This window comes from Anas acuta, chromosome W (genome assembly GCF_963932015.1).
Source record: "Anas acuta chromosome W, bAnaAcu1.1, whole genome shotgun sequence".
Taxonomy (NCBI): Eukaryota; Metazoa; Chordata; class Aves; order Anseriformes; family Anatidae; genus Anas; species Anas acuta.
This window is the reverse complement of record NC_089016.1, coordinates 22,139,631-22,161,688: the sequence shown is the minus strand read 5'-3', so window position 1 is coordinate 22,161,688 and position 22,058 is coordinate 22,139,631. Positions and strand designations below refer to the sequence as shown.

Genomic DNA, 22,058 nt, shown 5'->3' with positions numbered 1-22,058 from the left:
ACAACATCAACTCACTTGCAAGTTGAAGGAGCAAGTTGAATGGCTGAACTACATTCCACAACAGAAGTGACATTAACTCTTTCACAAAGGATACTTTTAAAAAACTAAGAATACCAAATTCCATCTTTGAACGGTAATAAAAGAAGCAGGGAACAAATATCTACAAAAAACTATTCTCAGTAATGATACTTACTTCATATATAAATATAGCTATCATTACTATTCTGAACAACCTTCAAAAATATTTTATAATTAGCATCTGATCTCAGGATGCATAAAATACTTCAACTTTTTTTTCTTTTTTAAAATTATCACAACTGTATAAATCCATTGCAATTACACACTCACCTTGCAGTCCTTAAATGGAGTGGTCTTGGACTGATTTCTGCTAAAATACTCATCAATACATGCCTGAAATTTTTTGGCAATGAGAGCACCGTCTTCCCAGCTACATTCTGAGTAAGGCAGACCCTGCCATTTGCAATAGTAATCTGGATAACCAGCTGCTGATTTCTGATTTGAATGAGCTGCAGAAACGTATCAGAGATACCATATCAATATTTTCCTTTTGTTTTTTAAGAAAGCACTCATTTTAAGTGATAAGACAACATGAACTAGTTTCACAGCAAAGACAGTACAATGAGTTTTCTCTTTATCAGATTTTGTTTTGCCTTAAGTTGTTAGGGATACTTATAACCTAAATTTCTTAACTATAAAGGCAACGTGAAAGTAATGAACACAGAATATTCTCAACACCGTTTTCTGTTTGCAAGTTTGTCACGTACCAATTATCCTTTCCACTACTTGATATTGTTTATGTAGATCATCTGTAAGTTCCTGCTGGCAGTTATAATATTCCACATCTTCTGGAGAAGCATTTTTCAGCCTGAAATGGAAATTTATTTAAAGCACTTATTACATTATGTAGTTATAAAACTAAGAAAATGCGGCAATTCTAAAGCTCTGAATGTAAACATCATGGGAATGCTGCTTAGAGAGCTTCTTTGAAGGAGCTACAACTCTGAATGAAATTCCTGCTATAAAAGTGTTGCATCTGGCCTGAGAAAGCTAAATTAAGAGACATTTCTATCAGCTACAGCTTGTACTAGTTATGCAGATAATTTACAATGTCTATTCTCAACAGCGAGTAGTATACTTCACATGGTATTTTCATAAAACAGCACTAATAATCACGCTAATAAGAATCCATTTTATGAGTATGAGATGCTAAAAATCCCACCAGCATTCACAGATTATATTAAACACGCTAATAACACTGAACACAAAAAGGTAGCACTAAAACATAAGGATTTCTTCAGTTCTTGGTTCTGAGGCTTTAAAGGAAGTTTGAGCCAAAAAAGCAAATGCTGTAATGTTTTGAGTGCTTTAGGAATTTCAGGGTTTTTTCTTTACTTTTTATTTTGAATAATCTCTGCATGAATTCCCAAAGAACTCTGATCAAAGTACAATCAATGACAAAACTAGTAAAAGGTAAGATTTAAAACAAAACCAGAAAACTCACCACTCACCTTGTTAAAACTTCATTTATAACGTGCATTAAAGTCTAGGTGCAAAAGCTGCTTCCTTAAAAGGCCTGATTTTACAGAAGGTGTGAGTATACTCACTTTCTCAACCAAATTTGGAATGCTCAGAATGTTACAGGATCATAAGTATTAGGGAAGCTTCAACTTATATTTTGTCTTCCTGTTGTAAAGGCACTTGATATGCCTTCATAAAGAGGCAATGGAACATACATAAACACAATAAAACATCTATACTGTTACAAAATATGTTACATGGAAGTAGTTATAAAAACACTCACCATCGTTTTGTTTCCTGATACTTTTTCTTATAGTTGTCCAGTTTCTTCATTCCTTTAACATTTTGTTGCTTCAGGGTTTCCTCAGTTTCCCAAGTATTATGTATGTGTGACCAACCTTTCCATTTAATAAGATACTGAACTTCTCCTGGCTCCTTTGACTTTTCAAAACCAGCATTTGGGTCACCATCTGCCTCGACTGCATAGATAGTGGTTGCAGCACCAGTGGCTGAATAAGACACCACACCATTAGGCTTGATTAAGAATGCACTGCCATAAATTAAACAGTAAAAAATGTACTGCAGAAAACAACCTGATGTTTCTACCTAAGCATGTACCTTGACTAATTTCACCTACAATACTTATGTCACTCCTCTTATTTTAATATTATGATGAAACTAAGTTAATACATGTAAAAATACTCCAAAGAGTCAAAACAGAAACCAAAACACTTTGCATCGAACCTATAGTACCTCATCTTTTCTTATTAGAATTTTCTTGTCGCCCCTAGTTTTTTTTGTGAACCCCAGGGAACGCTCCACAAGGACTGCTTGATGCCATCTTTACTATATTCTTCTCCTCTCTGAGCATATAATAGATATTTAACATTAGGCTTGATCAGCCTTGCAACTTGAAAAACCTACTATTCAGCTATGAAAACAATTAACAGAATCACAGAATGGTTGAGGTTGGAAGGGGCCCTCTGGAGGTCATCTGGTCCAAGCCCCCTGCTCAAGCAGGGACACCTAGAGCAGGTTGCCCAGGACCACAGGCCTAGGACCACAGGCCCAGGACCACAGGCTTTGGGCAACCTGTTCCACTGCTCCATCACCCACACAGTAAAAAAGAAAAAGAAAAAAGTGCTTCCTGATGTTGAGATGGATCCTCCTGTGTTTCCATTTGTGCCCATTGCCTCTCGTCCTGTCACTGGGCACCACTGAAAAGAGCCTGGCTCCATCCTCTTCGCATCCTCCCTTCAGGTATTTATAGACATTGATGAGATACCCCTGGGCCTTCTCTTCTCCAGGCTAAACAGTCCCAGCTCTCTCAGCCTCTCCTCATAGGAGAGATGTTTCAGTCCCTTAATCATTGTGGCCCCTTTGTTGGACTCTCTCCAGTAGATCCAGGTCTCTCTTGTACTGGGGAGCCCAGAGCTGGACACAAAACTCCATGTGTGGCCTCACCAAATCCGAGTAGAGGGGAAGGATCACCTCCCTCCACCTGCTGGCAGTACTTTGCCTAATGAATGCATCCCAGGATATCATTAGCCTTCTTTGCTGCAAGGACACATTGCTGGCTCATGCTCGACTTGGTGACCCCCAGGACCCCCATAGACTTTTCTGCAAGGTTGCTTTACAGCTGGGTGGCCCCCAGCATGTACCGGTGCCTGGGGTTGTTCCTTTCCAGGTGCAGGACTTTGTACTTCCCCTTGTTGAACTGCATGAGGTTCCTCTCTGCCCATTTCTCCAGTTTGTCCAGGTCCCTCTGGATGGCAGCAAGACCCTCTGGTGTATCCACCGTGCCCCTCTATTTTGTGTCATCTGCAAACTTGCTGAGGGTACACTCTGCCCTATCATCCAGATCATTAATGAAAACGTTGAACAGGACTGAGTCCAGTATTGACCCCTGCAGTACACCCCTAGTTACTACTGGCCTCCAACTAGACTGTGTGCCGCCGACCACCACCCTCTGGGCCCAGCCATTCAGACAGTTTTCAAACCACCTCGCTGTTTGTCCATCCAGCAATGGCCACTTTAACAGCTTGTCTATGGGGATCTTATGGGAGACAGTGTCAAAGGCCTTACTGAAGTCCAGGTGGACTATATCCACTGCTCTCCCCTCATCCATCAGGCTGGTCATATCATTATTGAAACTTATCAGATTGGTCAAGCATGACTTCCTCTTGGTGAATCCATGCTGGCTCCTCCTGATGGTTTTCTTGTCCTTCGTATACCTGGAAATGGTTTCCAGGATTAGCTGCTCCATTACCTTCCCAGGCATCAAGGTGGGGCTGACTGGCCTGTAGTTCCCAGGGTCCTCCTTCTTGCCCTTTTTGAAGATAAGAGTGACATTTGCTTTCCTCTAGTCTTCAGGCACTTCTCCCAGTCACCATGATCGAGCAAAGATTATCAAGAGTGGCCTTGCGAGGACATCTGCCAGCTCCCTCAGTACTTGTGGCCCCATCAGGGCCCATGGACTTATGAATGTCCAGTTTGCTTAAGTATTCCTTGACCTGATCATCTCCCACCATGGATCCATCTTCCTTCCTCCAGCCTTTCCCCCAGGTCTCTGGGACCTGGGATTCCTGAGGGCCAGCCTTGATGGTAAAGACCAAGGCAAAGAAGGCATTCAGTACCTCAGCATTTTCCCTGTCCCGTGTAACCAGGTTCCCCATCTTATTCAGCAATGGGCCCACATTTTCCCTAGCCTTCCTTTTGTCACTAATGTACTTATAGAAGCCCTTCTTATTGTCCTTGACATCTATGGACAGATTCAATTCCATCTTGGCTTTGGCATTCGTAACCTCATCCCTGGATGCTCAGACAATGTTTCTGCATTCTTCCCATGTTACCCATCCTTGCTTCCACTCTCTGTATGCTTCCTTTTTGTGTTTTAGTTTGGCCAGAAGTTCCTTGATCTTTCATTCTTGCCTCCCAGCATTTTTGCCTGATTTCTTGCTTATTGGAATGTACTGATCTTATGTTATGTCTTCCTAACCTCTTTTTACAACATTTTTCCCCCTGCATTTGGAATTTTATGTGGAGTAAGTTTTAATTACATTAAGTCTGTATTACTGCTGCTAGTATGCTTCATCTGTAAACAAGCTCATTTCTGTGAGAAGAGCCAAGAAAGGAAGATCTAGACCCTGCATCTGGACCCAACCAGATGCAGGGTCTAGATCTAGCAACAGAGAGTGACAATAACAAAGAACAGCACAAACAGTAACATCTAAGCATACAGAATACAAGAAGCCTTATTCAAAAGGCTTTTAACACAGCAGTGATACTTTGCATTTGAGTAAGTGGCTGGAGTAAAGATACAATGGCATTTAGGACAGTATGGGAGAAGGAAGGTGAGAGGGAAGAGAGTGCAAGCTCTATAGCATATCAGAAACTCTAGAAATTAGGTATAACCCATGAAGAAAGGCAGTTTTGAAGTGTTAGGGGGGGCAAATTTTCTATGATTTGAACCCTAATTTTCAGACTAAAAAAACACTTAAGTAGGATACTGCATTCTATCAGCTAATGAAAATGAGACCCCTATCATAATTCATAAAATTTTAGAAATTCATATCCAAGCACATTACTGAAATTTTAGATGCACTTTGTAGCCATTCCACCATCCATTGTATTGTATTGAGACTAATTATACAGGAATACCTGAAATCACCATCTCAGTGCTTCAGCCTTCCCAATACCATCCTTTAGGGTTCAGCCTACTGGTTAGATGCCCTATCCAGTCCACTTTCTCTGCCTCACTGTAAACAGCTTATACCTATCATGTAATCAATAAACTGTACAAATAGTAGTTTAACAGCATGGTATGCAGTTGTGTAATATGGAGCTATCTTCCACATATTTTTTTTCTTTTTTCATTAGTTATGCAAGTTCTTCTATGCTTTATTTTATAAAGTTTACAAAAGAAACATACACATATGAGTATGAAAAACAAGATGATTCCCTGGTATTTTTAAACTTATTGTTTACAATCACAGGTGACCTACAGCTGAGAACAACTGACATTTATATTGCAGAATGTACTCCACCATCTTCCTGAAGCCTGGATCAGGGATATCACCAGGATACTCCCCAACCTGCTGTGCTCCACAGACTACTACCCACTGCTGATCTTCCAGATAGGTGGAGAGGAAGATGCATCCCATAGTCTGACGGGAATGAAGAAAGATTTCAAGGCCTTGGGACAGTTGGTGAAAGAGTCTGGGGCACAAGTCATTTCCTCCTTCTGATCTGGGGTGATGACATGAGATGGAATAGAAGGATCTGGTCCATAAATGATTTGCTGTATGACTGGTGCTATAGGCAGGGCTTTGGGTTCTTTGATAATGGCTGGTTTTATAAGACACCAGGCCTGACAGTAATACGTGGGAAAGGTTTATCTCACAGGGGGCAAAAGGGTTCTGGGACAGGAATTAGCAGGGCTCATTTGGAAAGCTTTAAACTAGATCCATAAGGGGATGGGGTTGTACCTGGGCTTGCAATGGTGGGGCAGAACTCTAGCAGTGAGGAAGACCGGGAGGCCTCCCACTCCCCTAGGGTGAAATCGGCGTGCTCAGCTCGCTCCCCGAAGTGCCTCTACACCAATGCATGTGGCATGGGGAATAAGTAGGAGGAATTAGAAATCCATGTTCAGTCAGGAGACTATGATCTCATGGCAATTACAGAGACATGGTGGGACAGCTCAAGTGACTGGAATGTGGTCACGGATGGGTATGTCCTTCTCAGAAAAGACAGGCCAGCAAGGCAAGGTCGCAGAGTTGCTCTTTACGTGACAGAGCAACTACATTGTATTGAGTACTGTTCGGGGCAGATGAGGAGCAAGTTAAGAGTCTGTGGGTGAGAATTAAGGGGCAGGCTGGCATGGGGGATACTGTTGTGGGTGTCTATTACAGGCCACCAGATCATGATGAGGAAGTTGATGAGGCCTTCTACAGGCAGCTGATAGCAACCTTGCGATAACAGGCCCTGGTTATTGTGGGGGATTTCAACTACCCTGACATTTTCTGGAAGGCCTACTCAGCCAGCCATCCGCAATCCAGGAGGTTCCTTCAGTGTATTGATGATAACTTCCTGATGCAAATGGTGGATGTGCCAAGTAGGAGAGGAGCGCTGCTGGATCTTGTCCTCACTAACAAAGAGGGGCTGGTTGAAATGGTGAAGGCAGCCTTGATTGCAGTGACCATGAGATGGTGGAGTTTAGGATCTCGTGTGGCAGGAACAGAATACCGAGCAGAATCACAACCCTGGACTTCAGTAGGGTCAACTTTGGCCTTTTCAAGCATTTGCTAGGGGAAATCCCATGGGACAAGGTACTTGAAGGAAAAGGAGCCCAAGATAGCTGGTTAGCTTTCAATGACTGCTTCTTCCGAGCTCAAGAACAGAGCATCCCAACAGGTAGGAAGTCAGGAAAAAGAGCCAGGAGACCTGCATGGTTAAACAGGGAACTGCTGGGCAAACTCAAGTGGAAGAGGAGAGTCTACAGATCATGGAAGGAGGGGCTGGCCACTTGGGAGGAATATAAGGCTGTTGTCAGAGGATGTAGGGAAGCAACTAGGAAAGCTAAGGCCTCTTTAGAATTAAACCTTGCAAGAGGGGTCAGGGACAACGGAAAAGGCTTCTTCAAATACACTGTGGATAAAACTAACAGTAGAGGCAATGTAGGCCCACTGATGAATGAGGTGGGTGCCCTGGTGACAAAAGATAAAGAGAAAGCAGAGTTACCGAATGCCTTCTTTGCCTCTGTCTATAATGCCAGAGGCTGTCCTGAGGAGCCCCGTACCCCTGAGTCCCCAGAGGAAGTGAGAATAAAGGAGTTTGCCTTGGTTGATGAGGACTGGGTTAAGTACCGATTAAGAAATCTGGACATCCATAAGTCCATGGGTCCTAATGGGATGTGCCCGCAGGTGCTGAGGGAGCTGGCGGAAGTCATTGCTAAGCCACTCTCCATCATCTTTGGTAAGTCGTGGGGAATGGGAGAGGTGCCTGAGGACTGGAGGAAAGCAAATGTCACTCTGGTCTTCAAAAAGGGCAAGAAGAAGGACCTGAGTAACTATAGACCAGTTAGCCTCACCTCCATCCCCAGTAAGGTGATGGAACAACTTATCCTTGGCATTGTCTCTATTCATATCAAGGATAAAAGGATCATTAGGGGCAGTCAACATAGCTTCACCAAAGGGAAGTCGTGCTTGACCAACCTGATAGCCTTTTATGAGGATATAACCAGGTGGATAGATGATGGAAAGGCAGTGCACATGGTCTATCTTGATTTCAGTAAAGCCTTTGACACCGTCTCCCACAGCATCCTTGCAGCTAAACTGAGGAAGTGCAGTCTGGACCATTGGGTAGTGAGGTGGACTGTAAACTGGCTGAAGAGAAGAAGCCAGAGGGTTGTGGTCAATGGGATGGAGTCGAGTTGGAGGCCTGTATCTAGTGGAGTCCCTCAAGAGTCAGTACTGGGACCGGTGTTGTTCAATACATTCATCAATGACTTGGATGAGGGAATGGAGTGCACCATCAGCAAGTTCACTGACGACACTAAACTGGGAGGAGTGGATGACATGCTGGAAGGCTGTGCTGCCATCCAGTGGGACCTCGACAGGCTGGAGAATTGGGCGGGGAAAAAATTAATGAAATATAACAAGTGTAGAGTCCTGCATCTGGGCAAGAACAACCCCAGACACCAGTATAAGTTGGGGACTGCCCTGCTGGAGAGCAGTGAAGGGGAAAGGGACCTGGGGGTCCTGGTGGACAGCGGGATGACCATGAGCCAACAGTGTGCCCTTGTGGCCAAGAAGGCCAATGGCATCCTGGGGTGTATCAGAAGGGGTGTGGTTAGTAGTTTGAGAGAGGTTCTCCCCCCCCTTCTACTCTGCCCTGGTGAGACCGCATCTGGAATATTGCATCCAGTTCTGGGCCCCTCAGTTCAAGAAGGACAGGGAACTGCTTGAGAGAGTCCATCTCAGAGCCACAAGGATGATTAAGGGAGTGGAGAATCTCCCTTATGAGGAAAGGCTGAAGTAGCTGCGTCTCTCTAGCTTGGAGGAGACTGAGGGGTGACCTTATTAATGTTTATAAATATGTAAAGGGTGAGTGTCAGGAGGACGGAGCCAGGCTCTTCTCAGTGACATCTAATGACAGGACAAGGGGCAATGGGTGCAAGCTGGAACATAGGAGGTTCCGCTTAAATATGAGACAAAACTTTTTTACAGTGAGGGTGACAGAACAGGCTGCCCAAGGGGGTTGTGGAGTCTCCTTCTCTGGAGACACTCAAAACCTGCCTAGACGTGTTCCTGTGTGACATGATTTAGGTGTTCCTGCTCCGGCAGGGGGATTGGACTAGATGATCTTTCAAGGTCCCTTCCAATCCCTAACATTCTGTAATCTTAAGAACACTGATTTAAAAAAAATACCTCCTTTTCGGCCAATTCGACTATCCATAAACTTCTCTATAGTTTCAAATTCATCTTCTTCAGGCTGCAGGACATCTTCTCCACAAACTTCCAGCAAGTCATCAGAATCTGTCTTAGCTTCTTCAGCTTCTTTGTAACTAACATTGACTGTTGCCTGGCGACGAGATCCTCTCTTGTCATAATCGTCATCATCATCATCTGATGAATCAAGCTGCCTCTTTTTCTGTCCTGCATTCTTTTTACCATTTTTTGGCTTAATTCTTGAAAACAATAAAATAGAACAGTGGGGTTTCAACATGTACAACCACAAGCCTTCTGTATTTGTTTCTTAATACATATATTTCATGACTGCTCAGTTACTCCACTTTCAGATACAGTACAGAGGCATTCAACACAAAACACTGGTATGATAACATCTTTTGTAGCTTAGTCTTCAGTTTCTGTAATATGTATTAATGTTTTCATTTGCCTGTACAGTAGTACAATACTAAATTTCTAACTTGAAATAGTACTAGAGTATCCAAAATGTGAGACTTCTTACCTCCTTGGAGGTTTCTGGCTTTTGACCTTGTTTTTTGGCTCATAGTCAGATTCACTCTCTTCACAACTGCTTTTCTCTCTATCTTCCTCTGATTCAGAATCAGAACCAGTTCCCGATACTGACCCTGACCCAGACATTTGCCAGTCTTCACTGTACATATTGAAAGACAAAACAGTAACTCACATTAGTTTTGTTTTCTTTTATAATCAGGTATTCACCACGGGTTTGCTGCTTTAATTTCAACATTCTCCATAGAAATAAAAATGTTATAATCATTATTTCAGCAGAAAGAACAGAAAATTATCATGAATGGATAATAGATGGGTAAAAATGCATAATGGTTTCAAAGGGAATTGAATTGTTTTCTATTATCAAGATGTAAATTAAAAAAATAAAATAAAATCTGGATTTCTGTATAAATTACAGCTTTAAGAAATGAATTAACTTGACATAAAAAAAAAGTACTTAACAAGACTTTAGCTGAAAAGATATATGTTTACTGGAACTTACCTATGCTCAAATTATAAACTCCCTTAAAATTATATTTTGTAGAGTCCAAAATTCTCTGATAACTATGTTCACTGTGCCTCATGTGAGAAATCAGCAACTTTGGCACAGGAACCAAAAATAATGCAGAATCAGATGTGAGAAACACAGAAAGACTTGAACAAAGGCAATCTGAAAGGCACTGGCTCCCAAAAGCCTTCACTGAGCTCCCAGATCAATACTTCACACCCATACAAGATATGAGTAAGCCACTTGTGACTTCCAGTGGCAGTATCTCTGTGCTGCTGCTTAGCTAAGATGATCCATTTGCAACAAGAAAGAAGCACCCGCTGATCAACAGTATCTTACCTCAGATTCCTGAAATGCCTAAAAGACAATGCAGTCATTGGTCATAGCCAACACGAGTTTATGAGGGAAAAGTCCTGCTTAACTAACTTAATTTCCTTTTATGACAGGTTACCCATCTAGTTGACCAAAGGAAGCCATTAGATGTAATCTTTTTGGATTTCAGAAAAACTTTCAATACTGTTTCTCACAGTATCCTTCTGGACAAAATGTCCAACATACAGCTAGATAAATACATAATACGATGGGTGAACAATTGGCTGACGGGTCAGGCTCAAAGGTTTATAGTAAATGGGATTATATCAGGCTGGTGGCCAGTCACTAGTAGGGTTCCACAGGACTCCATTTTAGGGACAGTTCTCTTCAATGTTTTTATAAGTGACCTGGATGCAGGACTCAAATGTATACTAAATAAGTTTGCAGATGATACTAAATCAGGAGAGGCTGTTGACTCCCTTGAGGGTAGAGAGGCTTTGTATAGAGATCTTGACAAATTAGAGGGCTGAGAAATTTTGTATGAAATTCAACAAGAGCAACCTGGGACAATTCAACTTGCACCTGGGACAGGGCAACCCTTGATATATGCACATATTGCAGGATGAGAGGCAGGAGAGCAGCCCCGCAGAAAGAGATCCAGAGGTTGATAGCAAGTTGAATATGAGTCAGCAGTGTGCCCTGGCAGCCAAAAGGGCCAATCATATCCTGGGGTGCATCAAGCACGGCAGAGCTAGCCATTTGGAGGAAGTGTTTGTCCCATTCTACTCTGTACTGATATGGCCTCACCTTGAGTACCATGTGCAGTTTTGGGCACCACAATAAAAGAAAGATATGAAACTATTAGAGAGTGTCCAAAGAGGGGCTACAAAGATGGTGAAGGCTCTAGAGGACAGGACGTATGAGGAGCAGCTGAGGTCACTTGGTTTGTTCAGCCTAGGGAAGAGTAGACTGAGGGGTGACCTCATCACAGTCTACAGCCTCCTCACAAGGCAGAGCAGAGGGAGGCACTAATCTGTTCTCTCTGGTGAACACTGGGAGCATAAAGCTGCATCAGGGACATTCAGGTTGGATATTAGGAAATGGTTCTTCACTGAGAGGGTGGCTGGGCACTGGAATGGGTGCCCCAGAGAAGTAGTCATGGCACCAAGCCTGCTAGAGGTCAAGAAGCATTTGGACAACACTGTCAGACGTGTGGTTTGATTTCTGGGTAGTCTTGTGTGGAGCCAGGAGTTGGACTCGATGATCCTTGTGGGTCCCTTCCAACTTGGGCTATTCTATGACTCCAAGTTTACAAAGGCAAATGTAATATTAATAGCTTGGGGAAGGGAGAGCCTGGCATGCATTCTTGAAAGGTTCCTAAATCTTTATGCTACCATCTATTATCACGTTAAGGGGTCTTTGACCAAGATGCTGTATGGAGTTTACATGGCAAGGGTTTGGTAGCAGGGGGGCTGCAGGGGTGGCCTCTGTGAGAAGAATCCAGAAGCTGCCCCATGTTAGGTAAGAGACAATTTCAGCCACCTGAAAAAGGGACTTGCTGCTGGCCAGAGCTGAGCCAATGAGCAACATTGGTTATGCTTCTGTGAGAGCATAATTTTAAAAGGGAAAACAAACAAACAAAAACCCTGCTGTGCAACAGCAGCTGGGAGAGAGGTGTAAGAAACAACCCTGCAGACACCAAGGTCAGTGAAGAAGAAGGGGGAGGAGGTGCTCCAGAGCAGAGGTTCCCCTGCGGCCTGTGGTGACGACCATGGTGGAGCAGGCTGTCCCTCTGCAGCCCATGGTGTACCATGGTGGAACAGATTTCCACTCTGCAGCCTGTGGAGGAGCCCACAGTGGAGCAGGTGTATCTGGCCTGAAGGAGGCTGCAGCCCATGGAAAGCCTATGCAGGAGCAGAGTCCAGGCCAAAGCTACCGCCCATGGGGGACCCAGGTTGGAGCAGTTTGCTCCTGAAAGATGGACCCCATGGTATGGACCCATACTGGAGCAGTTCTTGAAGAGCTGCTGCCTGTGGGAAGCCCAAATAGGATTAGTTCGGGAAGTACTGCATCCCATGGAAGGGACCCCACGTTGGAGACACAGGAAGAGAGTGACTGTGAAAGTGAGGCAGAGATGAAGCATTATGGACTGACTGCAACCCCCATTCCCTGTTCCCCTGTGCGGCTCCGGCTCAGGGGGAGGACATAGAACAAGGTGGATGGGGAGGTGGAAAGGTGTTTTCATTTTGCTTTTAGTTTCTCAGTGTTCTAGTCTGCTAGTGATAGGCAATAAATTATATTAATCTCCCTATGATGAGTCTGTTTTGCCCATAATAATAATTGGCAAGCAACCTCCCTGTTCTTATCTCAACCCTTGAGCCATTTCCATCATACTTTCCCTTTGAGAAGAAGGAGTGAGAGAACGGTTGTGGGGGAGTTCAGCTGCCCAGCAGGGTAAAACCACCACATATGCTCATGTCCTTCAAGAAGTAGAATATTACTCAAAGGCTTCTTCATTAAATTTACGATTACAAAACCTAAGATTCAGTACTTCAACCCTTCTTTCACTTGAATATGCACTGGTCCTAGAAATTACAGTTTTATTGTGGTTGATACATATGCGTATCTTGGAAATGCTATGAAAACATCCATCTCCATGAAATATTTTTTCCAGAAGCAGTAAATTAAGAAACATGCAAACAACATCCCTCCAAAGCAAAACAAAAAAAAACAAGAACCAAAACAAACAACCCCCCCCAACCTCATGCAACTCCACAATCTGTATTTTTTGGAGAATCTCCATACTTTACTGGATGCAGGGGAAAACATGACTACAAATGATAAGGAAAAGGCTGAGGTTCTTTATATCTGTCTTTACTAGTCTGAACACTTATCCCCAGGGTACTCAGCCTCCTGACCTGGAAGTCTGGGACAGGGAGCAGAAGAAACCTCCCACAACCCAGGTGGAAACAGTTAGAGTCCTGCTGCTCCACCTGGACTGTCACAAGTCCATGGGGCCAGATGGGATCCACCTAAGGGTGCTGAGGGAGCTGGTGGATGTGATTGCTGGGCTGCGCTCCATCATCTATCAGGAGTCATGGTCATCTGGAGAGGTCCCAGATGACTGGAGACTTACTATTGTGACACCCATCTATAAGAATGGTCCATAAGGAGGACCCAGGGAACTACAGGCCTGTCAGCCTGACCTCGGTGCCAGGAAAGGTGATGGAGCAGGTCATCTTGAGTGCAATCACACAGCATCTGCGGGACAATGGGGGAATTAGGCCCAGTCAGCATGGGTTTGTGAAAAGCAAGTCCTGCCCGACCAACCTCATCTCCTTCTATGAGTGGGTGACCAGCCTGGTGGATGAGGGAAAGGCTGCTGACATGAAACAATGAGAAGAACTCATTGAGAGCAGCCCTACAGAGAAGGACTTGGGGGTTCTGGTGGACAAAATCTTGACAGGAGCCAGCAGCACACGCTTGCAGCCCTGAAGGCCAACTACATCCTGGGCTGCATCAGCAGAGGGGCGGCCAGAAGGTCGAGGGAGGTGATTTTCCCCCTCTATTCTGCACTTCTGAAACCTCAAAACAAAAACAAAAGGTCCTGGAACACAAGTCCTAAGAGGAGCGGCTGAGGGAACTCGGGTTGTTTAGTCTGGAGAAGAGGAGGCTCAGGGGAGACCTTATTGCTCTCTACATCTACCTGAAAGGAAGTTGTGGGGAGCTGGGGGTCAGCCTCTTCTCCCAGATAACCAGCAATTGGACTAGAGGGAATGGCCTCAAGTTGTGCCAGGGGAGGTTCAAGTTGGAAAGTAGGAGACATTTCCTATCAGGAAGAACAGTTAGGTATTAGAATGGGTTGCCCAGGGAGGTGGTGGAGTCACCATCCCTGGGGGTGTTTAAGGAAAGGTTGGACGTGGTGCTTAGAGACATGGTTTAGCGAGTGATATTGGTGGTAAGAGGATGGTTGGGACCAGATGATCTTGGAGGTCTTTTCCAACCTTAATGATTCTATGATATGGACAATATATAAAACACCATACTCTATGGTTTGATCCTGTACTAAGTTAAAGAGATAAATATGATCTGCATGTCATAAAACAGCTGCAAACATACTTATTCAAAACAGTCTGAAATGAAAATTGAAACACTGGACATATGAGATTATTTGGTTACTAGTTTCTAAACTTAATATATATTTCCTATAACAAAGTATGGTTTTTAGGGTGTAATCACATTCTTAAATAACAGTGGACTATAAAAACTAATTCATCACTATAGAAGTACCATCTTGCATAGCAGGCTTTTTTTATTTTTATTTTTTTAACTATCATTTCTTGAAGAATTCATATTGACAACCCTGAATATTGAGATGATTCATTAACTGGAGAAGAAGAGAGAATGATTCAATTTCTATATACTGTTCATTAACAGACACACCCACCCTTCCAAGGTCATTATGTTTATTCTCCTCTCATTGTGGCAATGAGAAGGTATGATCTTTGTCATAAATTGTTTGATTTACAGCTTAAAACCATCTCAATTTCAATTAAAGTGTCTTGGGTAGTCAATAAAGCTAATTACTGTCAAACCTGTAATAATTTTTGGAACTTTTAAAAGGCTTCAGCTCAAAAATATGCCACAAATATGACTGTTTTAAAAATAAAAATTGCTGGTGAATATTCTTCAACAAAACTTTAGGTAATGCAGTCTCTTTTGCTCAGAAATGAATAATGATATATATATGTTCCTTTGAGAGTATTTATTTTAAAATATTCTAAAACATCACTCAAAATCAAGAAGCACAAGATTATTTATTTCAAGTGCAGAGAAGTGAAGTCTGGATAATTACAAGCATATGTTGCCATAACAAAAAATGATGATATTTATGAAAGATAACTTACTCTCTATGTCTTTTCTTTTTGGTTTCACTGGATGAGTCACCTGCAGAATCTTCACTGCTCGATAAATCCTGCAGATGAAGTAAAAAAACATATATGATTCATTATCACAAAAAGAATGAAGTGTTTTTACTATTAAAAAGATAATTCAGCTCCTACTTTCAAACTGAAATCATATTCATGTCTTATCTTCTTCACACACACCCTCCAGTATACTCACTGATATTGAGTAAGATTGGGATTACTATTGATTCTGTATTTATCCATCTATGAATATACTATAACTCAAGAAGATACCACAAAAAAGTTTTAACAAATAATCAGTGTGTACATATAGTCAATGTTTAAACTGCTGGAAGTTAATAAATCAAGTTTTAAATTCTATCAAAAGCCTCAATAAAATTTCCTGCCCTTTGAGAGTTCTCTCACCTTTAAACATGACTAAGAAATTTTTCTGAATACTAGGTACGTTTCTTCTCTTTCTACTCCTTAAACCAAAAAAAAAACTTAAAATTTTCTTTAAAATTATCTTAAAAAATCCTAAAACCATTCTAATGGGGAATAAGTTTACATCATTTTTACAACGAAAAAGAATTTTCAGGAAGAGTACTTAGCAACAGCTCAACAGCTATAAATTAACATTTTAACTCTATATGATTAACTCCTTTGTTTAGTTTTAATGATGAGCAGCTAAACTTGACCAAAACAAAAAAACAACAACAACAACAACAAAAAAAAAACACACAACATTAAACAGTAATAAGACTTGTGACCAAAGTGGAATCAAATGATCGATCCCACTAACTACAGTGGAACTGACTGCAACCTCAGCAAGTTTGCAGATAACACCAAGTTGAGTGGTGGTGTTCATATCATAGAAAGAAGGGATGCCATCCCGAGGGACCTTGACAGGCTTGAGAAGCAGGCCCACATGAACCTCATGAAGGTCAACAAGGCCAAATGCAAGGTGCTGCACCTGGGTCAGGGTAATCCCAAACATCAACAAAGCTTGGGCTATAAATGGATTGAGAGCAGCCCTGCAGAGAAGGGCTTAGGGGTGTTGGTGGTTGAAAAATGGGATGTAAGGCAGCAGTGTGTATTTGCAGCCCAGAAAGCCAATCCTATCCTGGGCTGCATCAAAAGAAGCATGGTTAGCAGGTTGAGGGAAGCAATTCTCCCCCTCTACTCTGCTTTTGTGAGACCTCGCCTGGAGTACTGCATCCAGTTCTGGGGTCTGCGGTACAAGAAAGAGGTGGACCTGTTAGAGTAAGTCCAGAGGAGGGCCGCAAAAATGATCAGACAGCTGGAACACCTCTCCTATAAAGACAGGCTGAGGGAGTTGTGGTTATTCAGCATGAAGAAAAGGCTCTGGGGAGACCTTATTGCAGCCTTTCAATAATTAAAGGGGGATTATAAGAAAGATGGGGAAATACTTTACAAGGGCATGTAGTGATGGCACATGTAGTAATGGTATTAAACTGAAAGAGATATGAGATAATGGAAAGATATATTAGATATAAGGAAGAAATTCTTCACTGTGAGGGTGGTGAGGCGCTGGAACAGGTTGCCCAGAGAAATTGTGGATGCCCCCATCCCTGGAAGTCCTCGAGGTCAGGTTGGATGGAGCTCTGGGCAGCGTGATCTAGTGGAAGAAGGTGTCCTTGCTCGTGGCATGGGTGTTGGACTAGACAATTTTTAAGGTCCCTTCCAACCCAATCCATTCTGTGGATCTATGATTCAATGCTTACTTTTTTTTTTTTTAAAAAAAAAAAACAAAGGAAATATGAAAATCTGCTTTATATGTAATTCTAACTCACAGTCACTAATGTCCTTGAAATATGTTCATACTACACAAAGTCAGTATCTGTTTAGCCTATGCTTTAGGTTTTAAAAATTGCTAAAATTAAGGTATGGGTCTTAAAATACAATCATTATTTTATGACTGTTACAGAAGTTGTAAAAATCTAGTTTACTACTCTATACAGACTTGTGGGATTTTTTTTTTTTTTTAAACTGCAGGAACTATATATAGAAACAATGATGAGAAAGTCTTTTAGTATTTTAGCTGTCTTTATTGAACTTAGAATGCAGAAATACAATTAAATTTAGTACTATGTGACTTGAAAGTTTTGTCCATACATCACAGTATATCTAGCTAAAAATACTAATCTAGACTGCTCTAATTTTGGCACAACTTACCTGAAAACATGCATATAAGGAAACAGAAAAAAAATCTTTGCATGTCACTTATTTGAACATTACTTTTATAGACTAAATACAGACTTTTTATACACACACACACACAAGAGAACTTGGCTCTACGTAATTTCATTCTAACATATGGGGCAATGAGACATGGATGTTTAGACTTTAATAGACGAATTTATGTTATTCACCTCTTCTGAACCACTGCCTGATGAGGCTATCATTTGCTGTTGTTATTTCTTGATCATTATTGATCCCTGCACAGCAAGTATATTTTGGACTGGACTTCCAAAACTGAATTGGAATTCAGATACAAAAGTCACTTAAACATGTTGAAACTTTACAGTTTACCACATATTTACTTTTCTTAACATGAGCAGCATCACTGTTGAAGTCACAGAATAGTTGAGGTTGAAAGGGACCCTCTGGAGGTCATCTGGTCCAAGCCCCCTGCTCAAGCAGGGACACCTAGAGCAGGTTGCCCAGGACCATGTCCAGGCAGCTTTTGAAGATCTCCAAGGAAAGAGACTCCACAGCCTCTCTGGGCAACCTGTTCCACTGCTCCATCACCCACACAGTAAAAAAAGAAAAAAAAAAAAAAAGTGTTTTGTGATGTTGAGACAGATCCTCCTGTGTTTCCATTTGTGCTCATTGCTTCTTGTCCTGTTACTGAGCACCACTGAAAACAGCCTGGCTCTGTCCTCTTTGCATCCTCCCTTTGGGTATTGATAATATCCTCCCTGAGCCGCCTTTTCTCCAGGCTAAACAGTCTCAGCTCTCTCAGCCCTTCCTCACAGGAGAGATACCCCAGTCCCTTAAAGAAGTATCTCAGTGTTATTAATTAAAAAAAAAAATACTCCCTATAAAAATACTGCATGTATTAATAATATTGGATAGCATTTTAAAGTAGCGAGACTTCTGCAGAAAATAATGTTACATGAGAATTGCTGGCACACTTTTAACAGTAAATATAACAGTAGCTGTGCAGGCCTCTATAATTAAGATAAAATGTTTGTAAAGTAAACTTTTAAACTGATCCAGATAAGTCTTTTCAGGCTGCTTAGTTGATATATGTTAGCTTCATATGGGAATACTGAAGTACATGAACAAAAAAATAAAAGAGAATCCTTAACAGTCTTTGAGTCACAGAGAAACAGAGGAGAGTTTGGGTAATTTTCAACCACTGGATTTAAGAGATTTCTAAATAACAGTTTATTTCTAATTTTAGCAAACTTTTCCCCATACAGAAAACAAAACGTATGTAAGCCTGAAATTGTTGTACAATGACTTATTGATATGAAGAAACTAAGCACTAGAGAAACAAATAAAATTTTAGAAATAATGTCACTTTGTCTTGAAAAATATACAATAAGTTAATAGGTGCTTCTGCATGACAAAAATAGCTAACTAAATATGAACAAACATGAGAATTTAAGAGCTCAGTGATTATGAGAGCTAAGCATGCATATTCACTAACCCAATTCTGTTAAAATTCTAATTAAAAATGCTTTGTTTATTCGTTTAAATAAAGGCTGCTCTTGAAGCTACTCTGTACAGTGCTTTTTCCCCAGAAAGGGTTCATGTCTTATTTTACCTCAGATCCATCAATTTTTGGTGGTTTAGCTTGAACTTGTTTCTTCTCTCCAGATGTGTCAGATTCTGATTCTGACTGACTGCTGGACTCTGAACCAGACTCAGAATCACTGCTACCTGACTGACTGCTACTTCCATCACTACTGCTTCCAGAGCTTGAACCAGATCCAGAAGCCGATGTTGACCCAGAATCATCATCTGACTGGCTGCAATCAGAAGATAGCAGGATATTATACAATGGCTAAGTAAACAGGATTTTAAAAGTCACATTAAAAAGACTTTAGCTTCACCTATAAATCAATTGTTAAATTAGCCCCCGCACATGGATAGCATACAAATGAATGTACTGGAGTAAGGCAGGAGTGAAAATTCAAAGTTTAATTAGATACTTTTCAGCAAACAAAAAAAGCAGGAAACAGAAAATGAACTCAGAGGAGTCAAGCAAGGGTATTTCTCACCCACCCAAACCCTTACTTAGCTTTATCAAACCTCACGTGTTTTTGCATATATTTGTATACATATATATACACACATGCACACATATACATACACACACATACACGATTGTTTTAAAAATCTTTTTAGATCAGCAATCGTCACCTCTGTCATCCCCTCCATATTTTTTTTGAGCACACATTCCTTTAAGGAAAATATAATCTCAGTTTTGTTTCCCTAGTTTGACTTTTTTCATGAAAAAGTAGGGAAAAAAAATCTTTGAGGAAGTACTAGAAACCCACATTTCATGTTATTTGGACCAACTATATACAAAATACTACTAAACATTTTAAACATCAATGTATTTATAAAAGTAACTGGAAAACAAGAAATGTATTGTCACACATAATATAAATCCACACAGACCATCTTATTCTGTTAAAAAAACAGCAGTAAAATTCCCCACACAGACAAATTCTGAATGATTTGTGCCAAGACACTTAGCATATTGAGTCACTGGATTATTCCACCTGTACATTCATTTTATATTAGATTTTAAATATTTTTCTTTTAAAATACATTAAGTTAAACATTTATTTCATGACTATTCAAAACCAGAAACATTTGTTTTTCTAAAATAATTTCACAAAGGAACTGAGTTGAAACTTTAATCAAATTCCTCATTAGGTTAAATACTACCCTATATCAAATATACGAGAGAAAACATTGGAATCACTCCACCACACAGCAAAATAATTTCAAATTATGTATAGTTCGGCTGCAAGTATTTAAAAAGGAAACAAACAAACAAACAAACAAACAATAAAGATAACAAAAAATCCCAAACAATAAAAACCCTAAAGCTGATATCAAAGTCTAAGCCTATCACTGTTAGCACATTTCATCTGGCTGGCAGACAATGGGAACTGATCATCTTCTGCACTAGAACACACTTGACTGACATTTAAAGTCACAAAACAAAACCACTACTCTCCCTATTGTTGCTAACACAAATTAAACTGAATTTATTGAGGAAAAATAAATTCACAAACTGATTCCTGTAGACAGTACCTCAATAAATAATCTGCATCTGCTGACTTTGAAAAAAAGAGAAAGAAACAAACCATGGTGAAGCTTCCTTATTTGGAAGTACGGGATACAGAGAAATACAACTGCTGGGTTTACTCATACTTACTGAGGAGAAAACTGGGAAATAACAAAATTGCTTCCTCCAAACTTCCCATTCCTGTCATCAAGGGCCTGCTTCAGGCAGGATGCTGTAACACTAACAGATTAACTTGGTTTGCAAAATAAAGCAAGGTACTCACTGTAGAATATAACTGTTCACAGAATCACAGAATCACAGAATTTCTAGGTTGGAAGAGACCTCAAGATCATCGAGTCCAACCTCTAACCTAACACTAACAGTCCCCACTAAACCATATCCCTAAGCTCTACATCTAAACGTCTTTTGAAGACTTCCAGGGATGGTGACTCCACCACCTCCCTGGGCAGCCCGTTCCAGTGCCTAACAACCCTTTCAGTAAAGAAATTCTTCCTAACATCCAACCTAAAACTCCCCTGGCGTAACTTTAGCCCATTCCCCCTCGTCCTGTCACCAGGCACATGGGAGAACAGGCCAACCCCCACCTCGCTACAGCCTCCTTTAATGTACTTATACAGAGCAATAAGGTCACCCCTGAGCCTCCTCTTCTCTAGGCTGAACAAGCCCAGCTCCCTCAGCCGCTCCTCATAGGACTTGCTCTCCAGGCCCCTCACCAGCTTCGTCGCCCTTCTTTGGACCCGCTCAAGCACCTCGATGTCCTTCTTGTAGCGAGGGGCCCAAAACTGAACACAGTACTCGAGGTGCGGCCTCACCAGAGCCGAGTACAGGGGGACGATCACCTCCCTAGCCCTGCTGGTCACAGTGTTTCTGATACAAGCCAGGATACCATTGGCCTTCTTGGCCACCTGAGCACACTGCTGGCTCATATTCAGCTGACTGTCCACCACCACTCCCAGGTCCTTCTCTGCCTGGCAGCTCTCCAACCATTCCTCTCCCAGCCTGTAGCTCTGCTTGGGGTTATTGCGCCCCAGGTGCAGGACCCGGCACTTGGCCTTGTTGAACTTCATACAGTTGACCTCAGCCCATCGGTGCAGCCTATCCAGATCCTCCTGCAGAGCCTTCCTACCCTCGAGCAGATCGACACACGCACCTAGCTTGGTGTCATCTGCAAACTTACTGAGGGTACACTCAATGCCGTCATCCAGATCATTGATGAAGATGTTAAAGAGGACCGGCCCCAGCACCGAGCCCAATAGTTCAAACTATTTACCAGAAATTAAGGGCAGCATCCATCATGATTTACCATAAACTTTTTAATATAATAGTATTCTTGTACACAACTGTTACCTTACCTTTAATGATGGGTAACTTAGTAACTTAGATGGGTAAATGTCACGTGGACTGCAGAAGACAGCACTAACTACAAATGAAGAAAATTCAGCAAGGAGAAACAGCGAGACACAAGTAAATACCTGCCAAATAAGTCCTTGTGAGAAAATGCCACCAAAAACTCTTAAAAC

General features: G+C 41.7%; 1 protein-coding gene across 11 annotated transcripts in view; it reads right to left on the bottom strand.

Moving 5' to 3' along the window:
• The window catches only part of LOC137847007 (chromodomain-helicase-DNA-binding protein 1-like), an 87,026-nt gene that overhangs the window by 38,841 nt on the left and 26,127 nt on the right, over positions 1–22,058 (bottom strand). For 9 of the 11 annotated variants that reach the window (XR_011090715.1, XM_068665198.1, XM_068665200.1 and 6 more), the window contains exons 3-9: positions 19,039–19,243; positions 15,243–15,310; positions 9,508–9,657; positions 8,967–9,226; positions 1,823–2,048; positions 786–886; positions 349–527 (exon numbers count right to left, since the gene is read on the bottom strand). Coding sequence is in view for 10 of the 11 variants with exons in the window: in XM_068665198.1 (XP_068521299.1) it covers positions 349–527; positions 786–886; positions 1,823–2,048; positions 8,967–9,226; positions 9,508–9,657; positions 15,243–15,310; positions 19,039–19,243 (1,189 nt within the window). In the remaining variant the exon portion in view is untranslated. The remainder of the gene's footprint in view (positions 1–348; positions 528–785; positions 887–1,822; positions 2,049–8,966; positions 9,227–9,507; positions 9,658–15,242; positions 15,311–19,038; positions 19,244–22,058) is intronic. The other 2 variants (XM_068665201.1, XM_068665202.1) reach the window with 2 other exon arrangements.